This window comes from Lissotriton vulgaris, chromosome 5, assembly GCF_964263255.1.
Source record: "Lissotriton vulgaris chromosome 5, aLisVul1.2, whole genome shotgun sequence".
In the NCBI taxonomy this organism is placed as follows: Eukaryota; Metazoa; Chordata; class Amphibia; order Caudata; family Salamandridae; genus Lissotriton; species Lissotriton vulgaris.
The window spans coordinates 131,717,099-131,736,319 of record NC_141693.1 but is presented as its reverse complement, the minus strand read 5'-3'; the positions used below and the strand labels follow the sequence as shown (position 1 = coordinate 131,736,319).

The 19,221-nt window shown below is 44.3% G+C and overlaps 1 protein-coding gene across 3 annotated transcripts in view; it reads left to right on the top strand.

Moving 5' to 3' along the window:
• Positions 1–19,221, top strand: part of RXRA (retinoid X receptor alpha) — a 474,620-nt gene that overhangs the window by 400,514 nt on the left and 54,885 nt on the right. For 2 of the 3 annotated variants that reach the window (XM_086921053.1, XM_086921054.1), the window contains one exon: positions 15,379–15,435. The exons of the other annotated variant lie outside the window; for it this stretch is intronic. In XM_086921053.1, the coding sequence (XP_086777179.1) occupies positions 15,379–15,435 (57 nt within the window). The remainder of the gene's footprint in view (positions 1–15,378; positions 15,436–19,221) is intronic. 3 annotated transcript variants of the gene reach the window in all.

Here is a 19,221-nt window from a genome sequence, read left to right as displayed (position 1 = left end):
GGAATGATGATTCTCCACACAAGAATTTCTCGCGGCAGCGTTTAGGAAGATATAATTTTTTTTTCCTTTGCCTTGTTTTGTGCTTAATTTAAGTACCTGTCACGGTTGATGTATGGGGTGAGTCGAGGACACTCGGCAGCACGTGGTCCGCAGAAATGTCAGCAATGACGGCGATTTTCCAGCGCGTGAGGCGGAGCCGGAGACGTGGGCAGCGCGCGCGCTGAGCCTGGGTTCTAGCTCGTTCTGCGCGGGTCACGTGCGAGCCGCGGCCCTCGCAAAAGGCGGGTAAATCGGCCTGAAAAAAAGCCAGCATGTGGTACCGATTTGGTGACCAGAGGAGCATTTTTTTAGTTGCAAACTTAGTGTATTAAGCCCAGAGCGTTTCCACCTACTGTTTTACGCCAAAAATGTGCAGCCCTCCAGTGTCAATTGGTTTTACTTATTACAAAGCGTGTGCAGGTTTCGATGACTTTTAAAACTAGTCCAGCAATCCCAGAATTGGATGTATCAGTGTCATTTGATTTATAGTTAGGTTTTAGCTCCAGACAAGCAGGGCAATGCATCTCCAGCAAAGCAGTTATTTAAATAATAAAAAAACAGCAAGTAATGATTGAGGGTCCCAGGCTTTTTCTGGGGTGCCAAATACCAAAGCTCTATAGTCTTGATTCTAGCTCTTGGCTGCTATTTTTTCCCCACCAACTAAGACTTCCTGTTGCTTTATCTCAGTCTGTTGTTTCTTTTCTAATGGATGTTGTTACCTGCAGGATCCTCACCAGTTGAATGTCTCCAGGCGCTGTACATGATCTGAAAATATTTACAGACCTCTACCGCACTGGATGGGTCTATCACAGCGCCAGAAGCAACATTGGTGGTTTCACTGGAACCATAGATTCTAATCCTTGCACACTATCATTTCTTCCTTTTTTCATGCTGTTCGACAGAGATCAAGAGCTGCTTGCCATGGGTTTTCTTCAACTGTATCTGTTTTTCTTGAAGTTTTAACCCCTGTCACATCTATAATGGACAAATGTTCATTTCGGACCCACCAAGCTCTCTCTGACTATGAGGACGAAGCTTGAGTTGAGGTTGTGCGAAAAGTACGGCCTTTTGCTCCCCAAAGCCATAAAAGAGCATGAGGCCAAAGATTTTTTATTGCCCATAGCGAGCATCAATCCCGGCTGTAGTCACGCTTTAGGATGAGGTCTCCATTTAAATTGCAATTCCAGCCCCCACCAAGGCCCCTTCAACCCTCTGCTGCCATTACCATACACTGCGTCCATGGCGGTTTGCCCAGACTTCCTGGCACTGAATGCTGATCCAGGCTTCTCCCTCCATGCAGGGTTCCATCAGAGGATCCTGGCTTTTGGGACAGAACACATTGCCACTAAGCACCCTTACTTCACGTCAAGGCAAACAGGACCTACCCGAACTTGAATGCTCAGTAAAACTTTGTTAACTGGTGATGGTGCAGAACAGTGGCATGGCCTGGCAACCAAGTGTTGAGAAGAACAAAACATTAGTTGTGTCATCCACAGAATGAGAACACTAGAAACATGATGTATTGTAATTTATAATACTTCACTGCAAAACACTCTTTTTGACTTCAAAAACTGCTCCGAACAATGTGTTGTTCTAAGGTCTGTGTCATTAGGTTCTACCGACCAGACAGCACAGGTTTCTGGTTGCAAAATACATATTGTGAGCTTACCAATAACATAGGGGGGTTTGCAGCCCACCCATTGCTTACCGCTGGTTGGCTTTATTGTCACTCTCAATTGCCTGCTTGTTATTTGAAGGCTTGCTTGTCCGTCTTGTGTCTGTCCCTCACTTGGAGCATTACCAATTTACTTTTGTCCTTCCACTGTTCACCTTTAAGGAACTGCTTTTCTCTTTTGATTTAAATACTCCATGAGAGTGCATGTGTTTTTCAGCTATCTCCCTAGTGTGCTTCTCTTCCCCCTTCTATGCTCCGTGTTGTTCTTTATCACATGTGCTTGAACCCTGTCCCGTAATGCTCTTTCCCGTGTGTGCTTCTCCACCCAGCTTCAAGCTGCTCTCTCTGGCACGTTTGCTTTTCTCTGCCGATCTACATTGCGATCACTCTCTCACCCATTTGGTTTTCTCATTTCTCTGACGCCATCCGCAGTTGCATGGTGTTTCCCGCCACCCGCTGGCCTGTGCTGCTTTTCCCCAACCGCACCCACCGTATTGCTTCTGGCTCCTTGTTATGCTTATGCCCTCCCTCCATATTGCTTCCCACCCGTGCTCTAATAAAAATACTTTTGGATGTGTTTTCTTTTTAATTGCAGATCCAACTGATTGATAAATGAAAAGATTTAAAAAGAACTGCGACATTTTGTAGATGTGCATATGCAAAGTTTGCCAGCCTACAAAAGGACTCGGGCAACCATGTGATCGGCATTTTTCTTCTCAGACCACTGGCAAGTCTAGTAGGTCACAAATGAGAGACCTTTTGTCTTTGCCAGTGCTTGTTTTAGCATGACGTCGTCAGGCAAAGGCAAGTTATTGGAGGGCCTGACTCTAAGTCGGTTGGTGGTTCTTTGGCTGGTATTGTGGTTGGATACTCTGACGTGGATCCTGGTCTGTTCTTGTGCTGTTGTTTCAGTGGTTCTGGTGCTGCGGCAGCAGTCGTCCGTGTGCTGACTCGTTCCAACTCCTCTCAGACTTGCCTTTTATTTCCTCGTTACTTAACTCCCCTCCGATATATTCCCTCTCCTCTTCTCTTCTGAATAAATGTTGTTTTCTTGGGTCCTTTACCTTTCATATCTTTCTTTTAAATCTCACTATTTACCCGTTTTACACTGAAATACTTTGTTGTTCTCCCGTTTCCACCTTTGTCCCCCCACGTACCTCTCTTCTACCGTCACTTGTTCTCTCTGTCTCTCTTGCCCCTTTTCACTCTCTTTCCCTCTTTTTCCCGAGAGCTCTTTTTCTATTTCCTTTCCTCTCTCCAAACTTCTCTTCTCTCTCCTCATACCGCCGTCCCCTCTTCCTCTGGCCTCTCGTTTCCCCCTTCTCTCTCTATTTTCCCCCTTCTCTCTCTCTTTTTCTCTTCACTCCCGGTTCATCGCTCTTTTTAATCTTCTCTCTTCCCATTGCGCTCTATCTTCTCCGATTTAAACACTCCCTTCTATCGTTCATCTTCTGCTTCTCTTTCTCTCCCTCACTCTTTCCCTTCTCTCATGTTCCTCTTCTCCGTCTCGCTGTGTCTCTCCCTGTTTGTCTTGTGTACCCTCCATTCACTGGCTCCACCCCTCCTCCTGTCAGTCAGTGCCTGGCTCTCTCATTCACCCCCTGGTGTTTTCCACACGTCACCACCCCCTCCCTCTTTAGTTTGCACTTTACACTTGGGCGCTCGCGCTGGAATGCCATTCTGCTGCTGCACGTGCCTCCTGATGCCAGGTCCGTGCAGTCACGGACCCTGCCGCGGCCTGCCTGGCAGGAGGGTGGGGTGGCGGCTGCCCCGCGCCGCTGCTGGGTGGCGCTGTTTGTTTTCCCTCATACTCCACTGCACGTTTCCCGGTAGCCTCTGGTTCACCCCTGCCCCGGACGCCTCTCGTGCGCTGCTCCTACGAGCACGCGGCTCCGAACCGGGCGCGCGCAGGAGGCAGGAAATACCAGCGCGAGGGCCCTTTCCCATGCTCCCTGCAGCGCCAGCGCTCTGGGGGGCCGGCGGTGCTCCCTGCCCTCTCCCCCTGCGAGGAGGAGACGGGGGAGTTAACTGGCCTCTCGGTCCCACCCAAGTGGCTGCTTCCAACACTGCTGCTGTTGTCAGTGACGGGAGCATCACATGCAGTGGAGTCACTGCGAGCCTGCCCCGTAGCCACTCCCGACAAGGACAATCGTAACCTGCTCCGAAACCGGAAGGGGGTCACCATCACACCCAGAGTCTCTCGTGACAGGGGAAAGGGCCAGCATCACAAAAAGAGTTGTTTCTGATGGTGAATGGGACCTCCATCACATCGAGAGGTATTCCTGATGGGTCATCATCATATCCAGAGTCACTTGTGATAGTGAAAAGGGTCACCATCACATCCAGAGTCACTTGTGTAAGAAAGGTCAGCATCACAACCAAAGTCGCCTCGGATAGTGGATGGGGCCACCATCACATACAGAGTTATTCCTCATGAGTACATTTCACATCCAGAGTTTCTTGTGACAGGGACAAGGGCCAGCATCACAAGCAGCGTTATTTCTAATGGCGAATGGGTCACCATCATATCTAAAGCCACTTGTGATAGTGAAAAGGGTCAACATTCCACCCAGAATCACTCGCAACCAGCGTTACTTGTGATCGTGATGGGGCACGCGGGCGCCATCACTTCTCGGCCCACTTCTAGTCCGGGATTGGGTGGCACCATCACATATAAAACCGCTTCTGTCCAGGATTGGGGTCACCACCACTTCTAACCCCCTCGTTGGGTATTGCGCACTGGTGATCTTGGTCATGAATTTTGTCTCCATCGAATCCGGAACTGTTTGTGATCTTTAGTGCAAACACCATCATATCAGAGCCTGTCCTGCGAGGCCCAGGTCTTGGGGGTCACACCACCCTACATGCACGCACAGTTTCCCTAAGGCTTGCGCTGAAAAGCGGGCAGTGTAGGGGTTGGGGATCAAAACTCACATATTGTCCTGAAAGGGTGAAAGTCCGGTCTGGTACAGTTTCAGCAGTGTTACTTTTTGGTCATTCCAAGTTCAGCATTATGAAGTAGGGGACTGCAGTCTGCCTACTCGCCATATGGGTCCCTGCGGGGTCTGTTGCCTGCAGTCGGCGGGAGAAGAGTCTGGGAGTGAGCAGATAGATTTTGGAGTAGCAGTGACACCTAGAGGTCAGTGAGAGAAAGACACCAACATAGGTCTCAAAGATTCACTCGTCACCCAGAAAGGCGGGTTTCACCTCCTGTTTCCCTTTTTGACAAGGACGCGGTGGAACGCATGGCTGAAGCTGACCGGACTTCCTGCCTCGAAAGCGTTCACCGGTGAATTGGAGCTGGGCCTGTATGCTGTTAGATGTGTTGGATGCGAAAGTACCTTTCCTGTTGGCCTGGCCGGTGTTCAGCAATCAAAATCGAGTCGCAGGGGGTGGCTGGTTAACCCCATAAACGTTTTTCACCTGATTTAGGGAACACAGCTAAAGTCTGCACAGAATGGTGCCATATGACCTGTACCTACTAGCTCTAGAATATATCTATACGCTGTAAATTAATCTATAGATCTGGTCTCCCACATGGAGCCCTAGCCTGCTTCTGGCTTTATCGTAAGCCCATGTCAAGGTTTTGCCGCCAACAGCACTTTGATTTTAAGCAGAGAGGCCTGTGCAGGTATGAGCGGTGGGGGCATTTTTTTTTTTTTTTTGACAGACGACCACCAGGAAAAATTAAATAAATAATACATTTTCCCTTGTCGTCGTCTGTCGAAATCCCTACCTCCCCCATCACTCTTACCTGCATGGGCCGCAGCTGATCTTAAGGCCATGGAAAAAACGGTGATGGGTGGCCAGTAGTCTGACTCCCTGCCCTGCCTGATCTCTTGCTTAATATTGCCTGTAAGGTCAGCGGTCGAAGTTCATAAAGAGAAGTGTGGGAATTGTGATCCTCACTACAATAGGCGGGGTCAGCGCGTCTGAGGGTGGGGTCAGATGCAGCTAAAAGAATGCAATATTATGTAACTATTTTGACGGATATTCACCTACAGGTACCTCCATATAAAATATAACACACACACATTACATGAAAATAAATCCAACTTAAAATTATTTGTGGAAAATACATTTTTCTGGATAGGAACGTTCGGTTAGTGAATCAGATGTCTGTGGGTGTAACTTGGCGGTCACTGATTTCAGTCATGATCCGTTCACTGGGGAATAGTGACATGTTTTCATAGTGCAATGAGGTACAAGCCTGTGACAGAAAGCATAGTGAATATAAGTTATTAGTTTAAAAATAAATTACACATTCTATCAATTAAAGCCTATGCTGGCTCCCAATCAGCCTTTAGATTTGCTGATTAATCAATTGCACTCATTTATATTTCTTTCAGGTAGCAGGCACCCTGGAGAGAAAGTTTCTTTTATCTGCCTCTGTCTTCTCTCACTTCACATTAGAGGAGATTCTTTTTCTCCCTTTTGACCTGCAGCAGCTCAGCCATTCAGGGACGATGTTTTTTTTTTTTTTTAAAGTAAAAAATATGGGAACTGATTTGATCAAATTATTAAAGCTTGGGAATGTTGAACCCTTGCCCACTTCGACGTCTGAGTAAGTTGCATTAACCCTTTGCAATTTATTTTCCCAATCACTACTAAGCAAGAATATTTTCAAGCTTAAATTCTTACACCAACAACATTCTCCCTTCTGGGTAAATTTACTTAACCCACAGAACATGCATGCAATTTCTTTATTGTAGCATTGTAACACTCCAGTAGCAAATTGACAGATTTGTCATTGTTTAACCCCTTCCATGCTCATGACGGAACGGTTCCGTCATGAGCGTCGGTTGAGCTGTGCTCATGACGGAACCGTTCCGTCATGAGCCGATAGGCTCATTAGAACCTTCAGCACAGCGCGAAAATTCGCGCCGCGCTGAAGGGGTTAACTCTAATCTCTAGTGTGATACAAATGTGTTTGGAATGGACCAGGTGGCCACCCTGCAGATTTCTTGTAGCAACACTCCTGCATATTCTACCCAAGAAGTTGAAACTGCTCTTGTCGAGCGGCTAGCAAGTTGTTAGCATCTTATCTTCTTGCTGATAGATATGCCTGTAAGATGGAAGGTTAACCCATCTATTTAGGTTTGAGGATGTTGTTTGCAGCACCATACTACACAAGTAAAGCATTTAATAATCTGAAGTCCTTAGATCTTTCGAAATAAATAAACAAGGCCCTTTTAATATCCAAAGAAGCAGGGATACTTGCGCCTGCAACCTCTGTCACATGTGCATAATGCAGTTGTTTTTGGAACGTTGGTTTAAATTTAGGATCAGATCTTACTACAATCCAATCTGGTAAAATGTTTAGATATGATCATTTATTACCAAGGATCCTAATCCACTGCAACATAGAAGAAGCAGAAGAGGCAAATATTTCTCCGGAAAAGATAGCAGCGAAAAGCTGCCATACACTTAACCAACACTCTGGTTACTACACGGATGAAGATTTCCTAATACGTACAATATCCCCACAAGAACCCCTTTGAGGGTTGGAATTATCACCTAAAAAAATAACGAACTACATTTCGGAGAATAGCCTCGAAAAAGTCGTGGGTTACATTCCCTTACACGACGAAACACGTGTCGGCTGTGACGTCTCCAGAAATAAACACCAACCAACCCTGAATAAAAGGAATGAAAATTATTTTGATTGTGTGTGAAATGTATGGTGGAAACGCATGTATATATTTGCAATAGTGTATACTACACGTGTGCTAAGGAGTATCAAGTATGCCTGTAAGATGGAAGGTTAACCCATCTATTTAGGTTTGAGGATGTTGTTTGCAGCACCATACTGCACAAGTAAAGCATTTAATAATCTGAAGTCCTTAGATCTTTCGAAATAAATAAACAAGGCCCTTTTAATATCCAAAGAAGCAGGGATACTTGCGCCTGCAACCTCTGTCACATGTGCATAATGCAGTTGTTTTTGGAACGTTGGTTTAAATTTAGGATCAGATCTTACTACAATCCAATCTGGTAAAATGTTTAGATATGATCATTTATTACCAAGTATCCTAATCCACTTAACCTGGCAAAGGTTATTGCAACTAAGAAGGCTAATTTAAGGGCGATCCAGGCAATATATGTTGTGTTCAAAGGCTCAAAGGGCTTCTGTTGCAAACCTCTCAAATCCACCAATAGATCCCAGTTTATTTACTACTGGTGTAGAGAACACCTTATTTTTAAGTCTGAAGCTATTTAGTAACCCAGAAGCTGGTGGGACAGCCTCGGAAACGTCAAGATATGACTGCATTAAACCTCTTAATTGTAGCCCATTGTGCGGAAAAAATAAACTTTACTAGACCTAACAAAAAGTCATTTCTTAAGAAGTCCAGAATCTTGAACTGATCACAAGAGCTTGCTTGTCGCCTTTTATCCGGACCCAATTTTTCAAAATGTGCCCACTGCCAACAATGTAGAAGGCTTCTTGGAATCCTGAATAGCCATTACAACCACCGTAGAACAGCATAGATTTTGCAGTACACTCCTCTCAATTCCCATGCTGTTAGATGTAGGTTGACTAACTGTCTTGGTGACAGCAATGGCAATTGCAGAGAAGGAGGATTGAACAGAAGGTGGTAACAAACTCCTACTGCGAGTTGCTCCAGGAGTGGAAACTGTGGACATTGAGGCCAGAACGGAGCAACCAAAAGTACTTGCGCCGTCTCATCCCGGATCTTCTGTAGTACTTTGGCAGGAGAGGAAACACATATAGTATCCCATACAGCCACGGAACTGGCAGTGCGTCCACCACTCACACCACCTGACAGAATATCTCTGAACAAACCTGAGGGAGAGGAGCATTGCTCAACGAAGCAAACTGATCAATCCACGGACTGACAAACACCTCTACTATCACCTAAAAATGATCGGAGTCCAGTGATAAGACGCTGACGTTGGCAAGTTGCGACAGCCTGTTTGCCTGACTGTTTTGAATTCTGGGAGTATACATCACTGTCAAGGTTGCCGGATGATTTTCTGCCCAAGAAAATTCCGGACGCAGTTCCCGCTAAAGCTTTGTTTGTTTTACCCTCTCGTTTGTTTCATAACTTTTCACTGATTGTCTTTCTTGATCAGGGCTAACTCTTCTTTTAAATGAGTTGCAAATGTTTGGAGAGCATACCAAATTGCTTTTAACCTTTTCCAATTGATGATTGCGTTGATTCTGTCTTTGTCCACCTGTTCTTTCTCTTTATCTCCTTTATTACTGCCTGCCATTTGGATAGGATTGTTTTACCCTTCTCCCTCTGCCCTTATAGTGAGGACTCGGATCCTTTCTGGGGACCACCTGGTTGAGACTTGAGTTTTGACAGAAAGAGCAGCAATCCCCACCCCCCCCCCCCCCCCACCTCCCCCCCCCAGCACGGGCTTTGCCTTGAAAGGGACACTCTGTGTCCTGCCAATATTGACCTGGTTTCTTCTGGAAAAAAATAACTACCTCCCTGTAGAAACCCAAAAGGTATGAAGCAACTTCTTCTCTTCGGCCGACTTTTGGACCATATCAGTCTATTGTATGGCAAAGCGTTTTGGTCCCATAAAGGGCAATCGATGAAATAAAGATCTCTTAGTCTGATCTGTTTTCCAGAGATTGAGCCACAACAATCTTCGCCTGGCTTCCAAGCCTCCCGTTGCGGTTGAAGCCCTGCATGATGACTCAAATGCAGTCAGTATCCAACAAGAATAGTGCTAATTTTTCTATTTTGATCAGAAGGTCGTTTCTCTCTTACATACAGTGGCACGAAATTTTGAAGCCCTTTAGTAGTGCTTGTGAAACTTAAGCCATGTACGTGCTAGCGCTTAGGGAGACGTAATATTTCATATGCATTTTAAAGCTACCTTTCTCTCCACTGCATCTGTCAAGGACCCTTCTTCCGGGGCCAAAGAAGAAAAAGCCATGCTGGCTAAAATTTAATTCACTTTAAGTATTTGTGGTAAATCATCCTCAAATCCTTCGAAAGTATATTTTTTGGCTAGGAACCTTGAAAATGTTATCTGATCTGTGCACTCTTTGATTAATACACTCTTAACACACGTCATAGAATGAAGGCTTTCTGTTTGTGGACCTGTGTAACGTACAACAAAGTTTTCTTTATAGTGTTGTGGCTTCTCCTGGAATTTTATTACTTCCCTCATATGAGACAAAATCCTCGGCTATGTCACCATCCAAGCCATCATTGCAACATTAACTGTCCCCTTTACCAAAGCCCCAAACTGCACTCTGGATATTGAGATGAATTCTTTCACCCCTTCAGGGCCAGTCTTTGGCTCTGTACTGTGCCGTTGTGAAGCTCTCTTTCTGTGCTACATTTTGCAGTTCAACCTAGTCCACAATATGGCTTATTTATTTAGCATTTCTTGGCTCCGAACTCTCATGTCACGAGATAAGAGTTGGAACTAAAAGACTCTTGGAGCCAGCCGAATGACATGCTTTGGTCATACATGCTGCATGAAGCCAGGAATGCCGACAAGAACGCAGATAAAAGAAGACGCCTTTTATACTGCCATAAAATAGAAAAGAACTCAAAGCCGTGAATGCTCGTCAAGGGGCTGTCTGCGAGTGGAGGCACTGTCCTGGGGCGGACAGGGATGTTGGTTGGTCAGTAAGATTGGAGATGAGGCTGGTGGGTGGCGAGCTTCAGGTTTCCAAACAATCACGCTGGCATTTAATGTTAAAATACATTATACGACTAGCAGAGTGCACGAGAGGGGCTTAAAGGGCTGCTTAAAACTAAATATTTTGTAAAATAGCCAACATTTTTAAAGAACTTCAAAACAAAGAGGAAGTGTGTGTGTGTGTGTGTGTATTTTAGTCTGTGTATGCATATCAAAATCCTAGGTGAAATCCACAGACACCTCACAGTACACAGCTGAACACACCTGCTCCCAACTATTTTTTACAGAGTGCATTTATTAGGGTTGTGTAACACCCCAACCCCCTGCCTTCCCCCAGCTACGCCCCTGGGGGCGGAGCCAGCTCGCCTAGTAATGACTGGGATGAGGAACACTTACAAAGGGATTTCCCATGGCAAGCTGCTCCAGCCTTTCCTCTTTTGGCAGCCCTACTTCGAAGTAGTTAAATGCAATTAGTCAGAAGTCAAAAATCTGTCAGTGATGTTCAGCCATCACCTGCGTGTGTCGCCCTGTATGGTGCAACTTTAGAAATGACGAAGCATGGCTTTGAGTGGCCTGGGGTCTGCAGACCTCTGTGGTTCGGTAGCACCTACTCAAGAGAACTGCGACTGCTTAGAACATTTACGGTGACATGCATCAACAAAACGTCTTGCGATTCCTTATTAGTGATTTTTAAGGAATCGCAAATAACGAATCGCAAAACGGGATGCATGATTGAAAGTGCATAATATTTGCGATTCGGTAAAAATCGCAATTTTTACCGAATCGCAAATATTATGCGAATTCCAATTTGCGATTTCGCAATTCCCATTGATTCCTATGGGCCAAAAGGCCCATAGGAATCAATGGGAATTGCGAATTCGCAAATTAGAATTCGCAAAATGTTGATGCATTCCTTGGGTGCAGGGAGGGATCCAAAGAACCCCCCTGCACCCCTGAAATGTATTTTGGAGTGCATGTTTCAAACACACATGTCCTAAGGACTTGTGTGTCTGTAACATGACAGTGTTTTTAAATGCAAATTAGAGCATTTTAACACATTTTCACAAATTACCACGAGGTTCAACCTCGTGGTAATTTGCACCCCCTAATTGCGAATTCGCAATTTTAAAATTAATCATGCATTGCTTTTAAGGAATCGCAAATTTGCGATTCCTGAAAAGCAATCGCATTTTTGGAATTCGCTAAAATTAGCGATTTTACCAAAAATGCTTGATGCATCCCAAAAACCTATTTAGGAATCACAAATGGCCGAATTTTGCGATTCGCACCGTTTGCACTTCCTAAATAGGTTGATGCATGTGGCCGTTAGTAATTTTAGGTGATTCATAAAGTATATATACATTAAAAAAAGTCAAATTGAACTTTTTAAAACACCCTGTAAATGTGAAAGAATTTGAAATTGATAAATAAAAATTAAGCTGGTATCCTTTGCCTGAATCCTGGGAGCAGTGCAAGTACAACAAAGAAAACTTAGAATAGTTGATTGGTGCCTCGATTGAAGCACGGATATGCGCCCGAAAAAAAGATACACTGCACAAGGAGCAAAGCGGTATGCTAGACCCAGGCGTATTGCGTTCACTTTTATAAATAAAACCAAATATCGGAATCTTTAACCTTGCCACTGAAATTAAAATTTCGATTTTATATATATTTTTTGTAAATGAAATAACAGTTGCCATACATAATTTGTGTATTGGGTTGATGGATACTTGTTTCTGTATTTTTGTGTATTTCTGGAGGTGGCTGAAATTGCTCAGTTGGAGATAAGAGCCGCTGCCTTGGGTGTATGATAGCTGGTCTTTTTAGATTGTTTGACTTACTGGATTGTTGGTGCCCCGCAGCCCAGATTGGATAGGCAATGGAGTGACCTTAAATTCTCTGTATGTTAACATACATTTTTGGAAAAATGAAGGACTCTGCAAACTTCCGGCTGCTGGACCTCCCATGAAGACCCCCTCACTCACTGTATCTTCTAATCTCACCATTTGTGTTCCATGCCACAACTCTCGCTTTCTCCCTCCCCCTCTTCTCTCCCCTCCCCAGCCTGTACCCCTTGATCCACCCTCTATTTTCTGATCATACTTTTTTGAAACACCCTCCCTTATGCAGCGCTCCCTTGCTTTGTAGCCAGCTTAGCGCTACATATGTACATATTGCCAATCTGTAAAGCACTCTGATACCCCCATGGGTCATGTTCGCGCTATATAAAACTTTTAAAATAAATAAAATAAAAATATGTCATCCACATACTTGCGCTCAGAGGGGACAGCTTCTCCAAGAGGTTAGAGACCACAGGAAGAATACCAGTAACAGATGTCTTCTAACGGGGCCTTGCTGTTTTGTTTACTTTTGCCTAATCTGCATTGATTTAGTGGGAAGTTTAATTGGGCACTTCGGTCGGCCAACATTTTTGTGGCCTGGATACTATTTGATGCAAACCTTGAGACTACTGGAAGTCACGTGGTCTGCTGGTGAACCAGAGAATGTGAAATGCGCTAACAATGAAGCGATTATCTGTCGGTTTCAATAACATTTTTAATATTGAGAACCATTGCATGTTTTTTTAAAGCCCAGAGGCAAAACATTTGGCAAAGATTTCTCTACATAAAATAGCACTTACAAATTGTCTTACTTTGCTAAAAGCAGGAGGACCATGGAAGCAACATCAGGAATGGTGAGGAATAAAAGAGCCTGACCCTCCATTAAAGGGTCAGGCACCGACAAGAAAATATCATTTTGGGACAATACATGCTCTAGAGACTGAGCTGTAAGCCATGGCGACCCTGGGCCTTATCCCGCCCTCCCAGCTTGAACACAGTGCATGATCCTTATTTTTTTACATCCCCCCCAACACACACACATCGCCTCAGCCCCAACCTGAGTGTGCATAGACAGGGGATAAGTAATAATTGGTGACCAACAGCGCTGCTGTTTTCAATAAGCATTCAGCTAAAGCAAAATAAATACATAAATATAGCAGCATCTTCCAGGCAAGACTTGGAAGACCTAACCTGCAAGTTCATAGGATATAAAGCAGGGGTGCAGAGGCCAGATATTTGCCACAAAAGATTCCACACTTTGGAATGTGCTCTGCAGTCCTTAGTAGTGGAAGGAAGTAGTGTCAGCTGTAGAACAGAAAGTGTCAAACGTGTTTATTCTAACTTTTGTCAGGTAGCAGGGGCAGTGCTGCGCCACCCAACAACCCCCCCTCCCCTCCCCCTGCTCATGAAATGCTAGTGAGTGGCCTCACGTGATCCACTGTCTGGCAGCCAGGGGGTACATGAAGCCAAGAAAGGCACTTAGACAACAAAAGGGGCGAAAGGATGTAGGCTATGGGTCCTATTTTACAAGAGGGAAGGCCGTACGTAAGTTTTGATCCAAATACTGTAATAACTTGTTTTTTTAATAGTGCTTCACACACATCTTCTGCTGTTTCTATGTGCTGTAAAAGAATGAAAAAATACCGGATGTTATGATTACCTAGTTTGTGGTACTCAATTACTGTCCTGCAGAAGAATGGAAGGCTGAGTCAGCCTTGTAGGGATTCAAACTTAGGACATGGAGATCAAAGCCTGTATCAGTGGTTAAGGTTCAACTCACTGAGCTATCCTGCTTGTTAATTCATCTGAAATTTCGGATTTTTCAAATCCACCCAAATAATGGCATTCCACAGTAATATGTCAAAACAAGCATTGGCAAAGCCACTCAGCCTCGCCTTTGAAAACTGTTGGCTCTCCCAGCGTCTTTTGTTCATTCTTCAAAAGTGCATATATGTGTGATGATGTCTGTGTGCACGCCTCATTACGTGAGCTCACGTCTGCACCTAAAACACGGAAAGTCCTCTTTAAGCCCCACTGCCTAAATTTGAATTTATCATGTAGCTGCAGACATGTTTTCAGAATAACACATGCACACCTTTTTTATGTGTATTTGTCTTAGATTTGAAAATGGCTTTATCCGAGGTTCTACGTATTAAATCTTCATAATTTGAATGTTTGAATTTTAAGATACGTAAAAGTGTTGGGGTATGCCTAATTCCCTTAGTGCCGGTGGCAAACTTTGTTTCAGCCCTTTGAGCCTCTCGCCCCTACTACGATCTGACAGAAGACCCCATGTAAATGGAGACTATGGGATTACCTGCAACATTACCACTTAAATCCTTGCAGTGCGCCGTGCCAGGTATTAGTCGGCCGGGACTCGTAGCATACCTGGGTGGCTGTTTGTGTGCGGGTCACCCTGACATTATGGCACCTTTTCTATCCTAAGCGCCAGGTGGGCAGCAAATACAGTTTGAGAAGACGGGCAGCTAAACATTACCCTGAAATATATGGGGGCTGGCTTCATTACAGAGAGAGTGGTCCTTTCCCATGCTCAGTATGTTCATGCATCCTGCTGGAACTAGCCAATTCTCTAAGTTTGTCCCTCTCTTTCCAGAAGTCGGGAATCTGTGATTGCAACTTTTCAGATAATAATTGTGAAGATCAGAGAGAGCATGCATTTTTTGTCTTCCTCTAGCTTATAATAGATAGTGTAGTTAGTGAATAGTGTGAAGTATTTGCATTTTTGATAAAGCCCCGACAGGGCAGCGGTGTGCCGGTACTGGTGTTGGTATGATGAAATCTGGCATTTCTTGACCTTGACTGTCCAAGTGTTTTGGGAGTTGGAGGGGCGGGGGTCAGGCGCTTTTGTACACAACAGATTGCTTGCATTTTACTGTTTTAGCCTCTGCTTTCTACAGGGCTGGGCTCTTGTTCTTGGAAAGCAACCTTCCCATCATCACAAAAACCCGAGGTTCCCTTTTCACTGGCATTGACCTTGCTGGGTACAAAGATTATTAAATGTACCTTGTTTCAGAGAGTGGGCTAGCAAGAGCTCTTCACAGAACCGAGACCTTTTACCTTCCTCTGCCTTCCCTCATGTATTGTGATAATATAAGACATTTGAATCACATTTAAAATTATCAAAATATAACGCATTTTTTTATTTTTTATTTTTATTTTACTCTGTTACAGGGATGGAACCCCATCCATCCCGGCACACAAGACATCTGGGAAGGCATGAGGAGCAAGGTATTCCAATTTAACTCTTTCCATGCCGCTGCCATGCAGCGATGCATTGCTCATTGATGAAGCAGAGAAAATTAAGGTCAGTGCCTCCTTCTTTATAAGGCTGTTTGTTTCACTCCCAGCCGGCTGTGTAAAGCTACCCCCACTCACCACCCCTCAGCTTAAAATAATTTGTTGAACACAGGGCAAATAAAGCCCCCAAAACAACCTTATAGAGTGGGAGCGCTGTGTGTATATATATATTGATTTTTTTTGTTAAATTAAACCCATACATGATGCATTGCGGCCGTTGCGGACAGTGGGCATGGGCGCTTGGGCATGAGAAACAGGCACCTAGGTTAGAATGTGGAGCGCACAAACTCATGTCTGATTGAACTTCTGCAACAAATTTCGATTTCATGCATTCCTTGCATAGAGCTGCTAATATGTTGCTTGTGACCACTTCAGAGCACTGCATGGCAACTCAAACAGACCAACAAATGCTTGTCATCAAGACTGGTGGCAGCTGAGAATCACAGACACATATGACCAGGGATTAAGAGAGGCTCAAATTTGGTGAGAAATTAGGTGACACATGTAGAGTTCAAGTTTCTAGGGACTCAGGGCCAGGTGTTCTATAGGACTGGTCGCAGAAACTAGCCTCAAACTGCGACCAGTGATGGAATTTTGCAAACTGACTGAAGTCCCAATAGGTTGGTTCCCAAAATGAAGTATCGGAGCGGGTCGCAGTACGACCTACCTCATTAATATTCGTGAAGTAGGTTGCAAATTGTGACTCAGACTGATGGGCTAAAATCACACGAATGGTGGCTTCGTGGTTCCATATGTACGAACACCTAATGGCCAGACTATGGACAGAAAACACAGGAAATAGAGTATTCAGTGATAGACAGTTCGCCAAAGCGGACTTTAATTTTGAGTGAATATGTTTATGTTCTTACCATGTTGTTCGCAGCTAACTGGTGCTGGGAATTACCCGAGCGCAGTCAACCAAATTGTTGGTTTGTATATGTGTGAATGATACATTCGTAACAAATGCACAAGTGTGTAAGGGTGAAGGACTCCAAGAGAGTCTAATCTATAACGATCCTTCATTGTCCTGAAGAAAGCCGGTAAACCCTTAGGGGCACTTTTGATTCCGGCTGAAACATATCAACATATTTAAATGTGGGAGATACATCTTTCTCCACTCACATCTCTGTATGTTTTTAAACCAGTCTAGCGGCTCTCAAGTAAATAAGGTAGTATTAGGGAAGCTGAAGACTATTTTAATATTTTAATAAACTTGATCCCACAGACTCTAAATCCAAGAGCTCTCCTTTCCATTTGTGAAAGGATAAGGGTTGAACCCATTCATGGGTAATAGACGACCAGACGTGAACTCGAGGATGAAGCGTGCCACGCAGTGGTGGGAGTGAGAGTTCTAAGTAAAAACCAGGTGATGCTTCCCCGTTTGTGCTGTAAAAACAAAGAATGAGGGGATTGATGTTGTTTGGAGGTATCTCTCTTATTTGTCTGAATCTATGATTAGTCTCAGGAAGATGAGATGACCTTCCAAAAAACTTCCCACTCCCATTTTTTATATGGCCTGCTAGGATCAGTTTCAGTTTATTTAATATAAGTGCACAGTTAATCAAAACCATTACACTGAGTATGTACATAAAAACATTATATATATATATATATATATATATATATATATATATATATATATATATATATATATATATATATATATATCATTTAAATATTCTTAGGCTGAAGGCATAAAAGATATTAAAAGGCAGTTTACAAAAGTTAGAGACATAGTGCGAGATATACAAAGATCAAGTGCTTATTGTGATACATTGTCCATAGGATACAAATCCGGCAGTTAAACTTAAGCTACCGGTAGACGTTAAAGTGACAGTGCAGCACAAGTATAAAGCAAGGCGTATAAATTTGATCAGGGGACTTGAATGGCCGTGGGAATCGTAGCTTCAGCTAGCCGGTTGATTTTCTGCTCAAGTCTGATCAGATATTTTATGAGCCTGCAGCAGAGCTGGGTGTCTGTTGAGTTGAAGCTAGCTATACTAGCAGGCCTTCAGCAATTGTAAACCCCTCTGGATCCAAAGTGATATTAAAATGCTTCTTCAGTCTTTTAGGTTTGCCTCTCATATACAGATTTGATGAACCCCAGTCTCGGGAGCTTTTCCGCAGAGTCGGCAAAGCTCTTGCGCCGCTTCGCTTCCATGGTGGCAGATGGAATGGTAATGGAAGGCAGCCCAAGCAATATCTTAGGAATGATGTTTTAATCTGGGCTTTGATGCCGGAGCCCAGGTGTGGTTGCGGTCCTAGTTTGGTATATGACGTCATTGTGAGCCAGGCCTGGCACTGCAACTCAAATGCATCTTTGTCTGCCAGCAACGAGTATGTTTTGACTGTCTTGTTTAATAAGGCTTTGACTTGGGAGAAGCTGGAGGATGTCTCCCATTGGTCTGCTAGGCCAAGGGCAGCTAGGGAGGTATTAAGGTAGTCCGTAGCCACAGAGTGGTCTCCGCTGGTGATCTCTGCTCAGAGATGATGATTCAGGGTCCCGCTGTTGGCCTATTTTAGCTTGTAGCAGAGTTTGATGAAAGCTCCTTTTCCTTGCTATCGATTGCTTGACTAGGCCAAATTCAAGACATCACTGGGCTGGGGACATTTGCCCTGACAGGGAAAAAGACTGATGGGCTAGGATCAGCAAGCCACCATTTCTGTAAATGTATTTTAATAAAGAAACCTCAGGTTATTTTTTAAGTACAAACCCTTTTCCTTATAGGAAATAGGACTGCACTTAAAATTTGTTTTTTACTTTTTATTAAACTTTAATTGAGAGTTGACAGTGTTCCTCTCAGCCCTGCCTATTCTTCCTCAAACTTTTTTCAATATTCACAAAGCCAAAGGGGTTCAACATGGATTCCTTCCCTTTTCTGGATGGGTTAACACCCCAGTTTGGGGGTTTTAATCTTTTTAATAGTTTTGTGGCTAGGATTATGGTAGCAAATCATTTATACATCTGATACTGAATGTCTACTTAGGAAGGGATGGCCACAACACACCCCTTCCAAATTGCGATTCAGTATTGAGTCACAAACCCATTTTAGTAGTCGGTAAATGCCTTAAGTACATTTTAAAAGGTCATTTTTGGTCTCAAACAGTGATTCGAACTGTTGCAACCCTAAAAATGTTTAGTACATCGGCTCTGAGTCTGTTGTAACTTGCTACTTCTTGAAGATTATCTGATCACAACATCTTCTAGATCAGAGGTCTTGCAACTGTGGGGCGCGCTCGCTCGGGGTGCCGTGGATGTGTTCCGGGCGGCGGGGCACAAAATGGGTCTGCAATTACATGTAAATGAAGGTAACCTGGAAGCACGAAAGTTGCGATCCTAGGCTGTCTTTATTTACATGCAGCAGTTAAAGCCGATAAAAAAAGTTTGAGGACAGTATGTATGTATGTATGTATGTATGTGTGTTGTTATATAGTGCTCGATTTTACCCTTGGGCATCTCCGCGCTTGCCTTGGGAACCCGTCCTGGTTTTTCCCTGTGAGATCACCCGTGCTGGGCATCCCCAAGGTGAAAGCCAGGCATCCCGCCGCGGGGGGGCCATTGTGGAGATTAAGCAAGCTTGTTGCCCAGAGCTGCATAGTGTGAACTCGTGCTTAGAGTGGGCACCGAAGCGAGAATTATCGAGTCTGTGGACAATTGGGTTCAGGACCCTGCCGTGTTGGGAATCGAACCCTGGTCCCGGGTCTGACCTCAGCTTC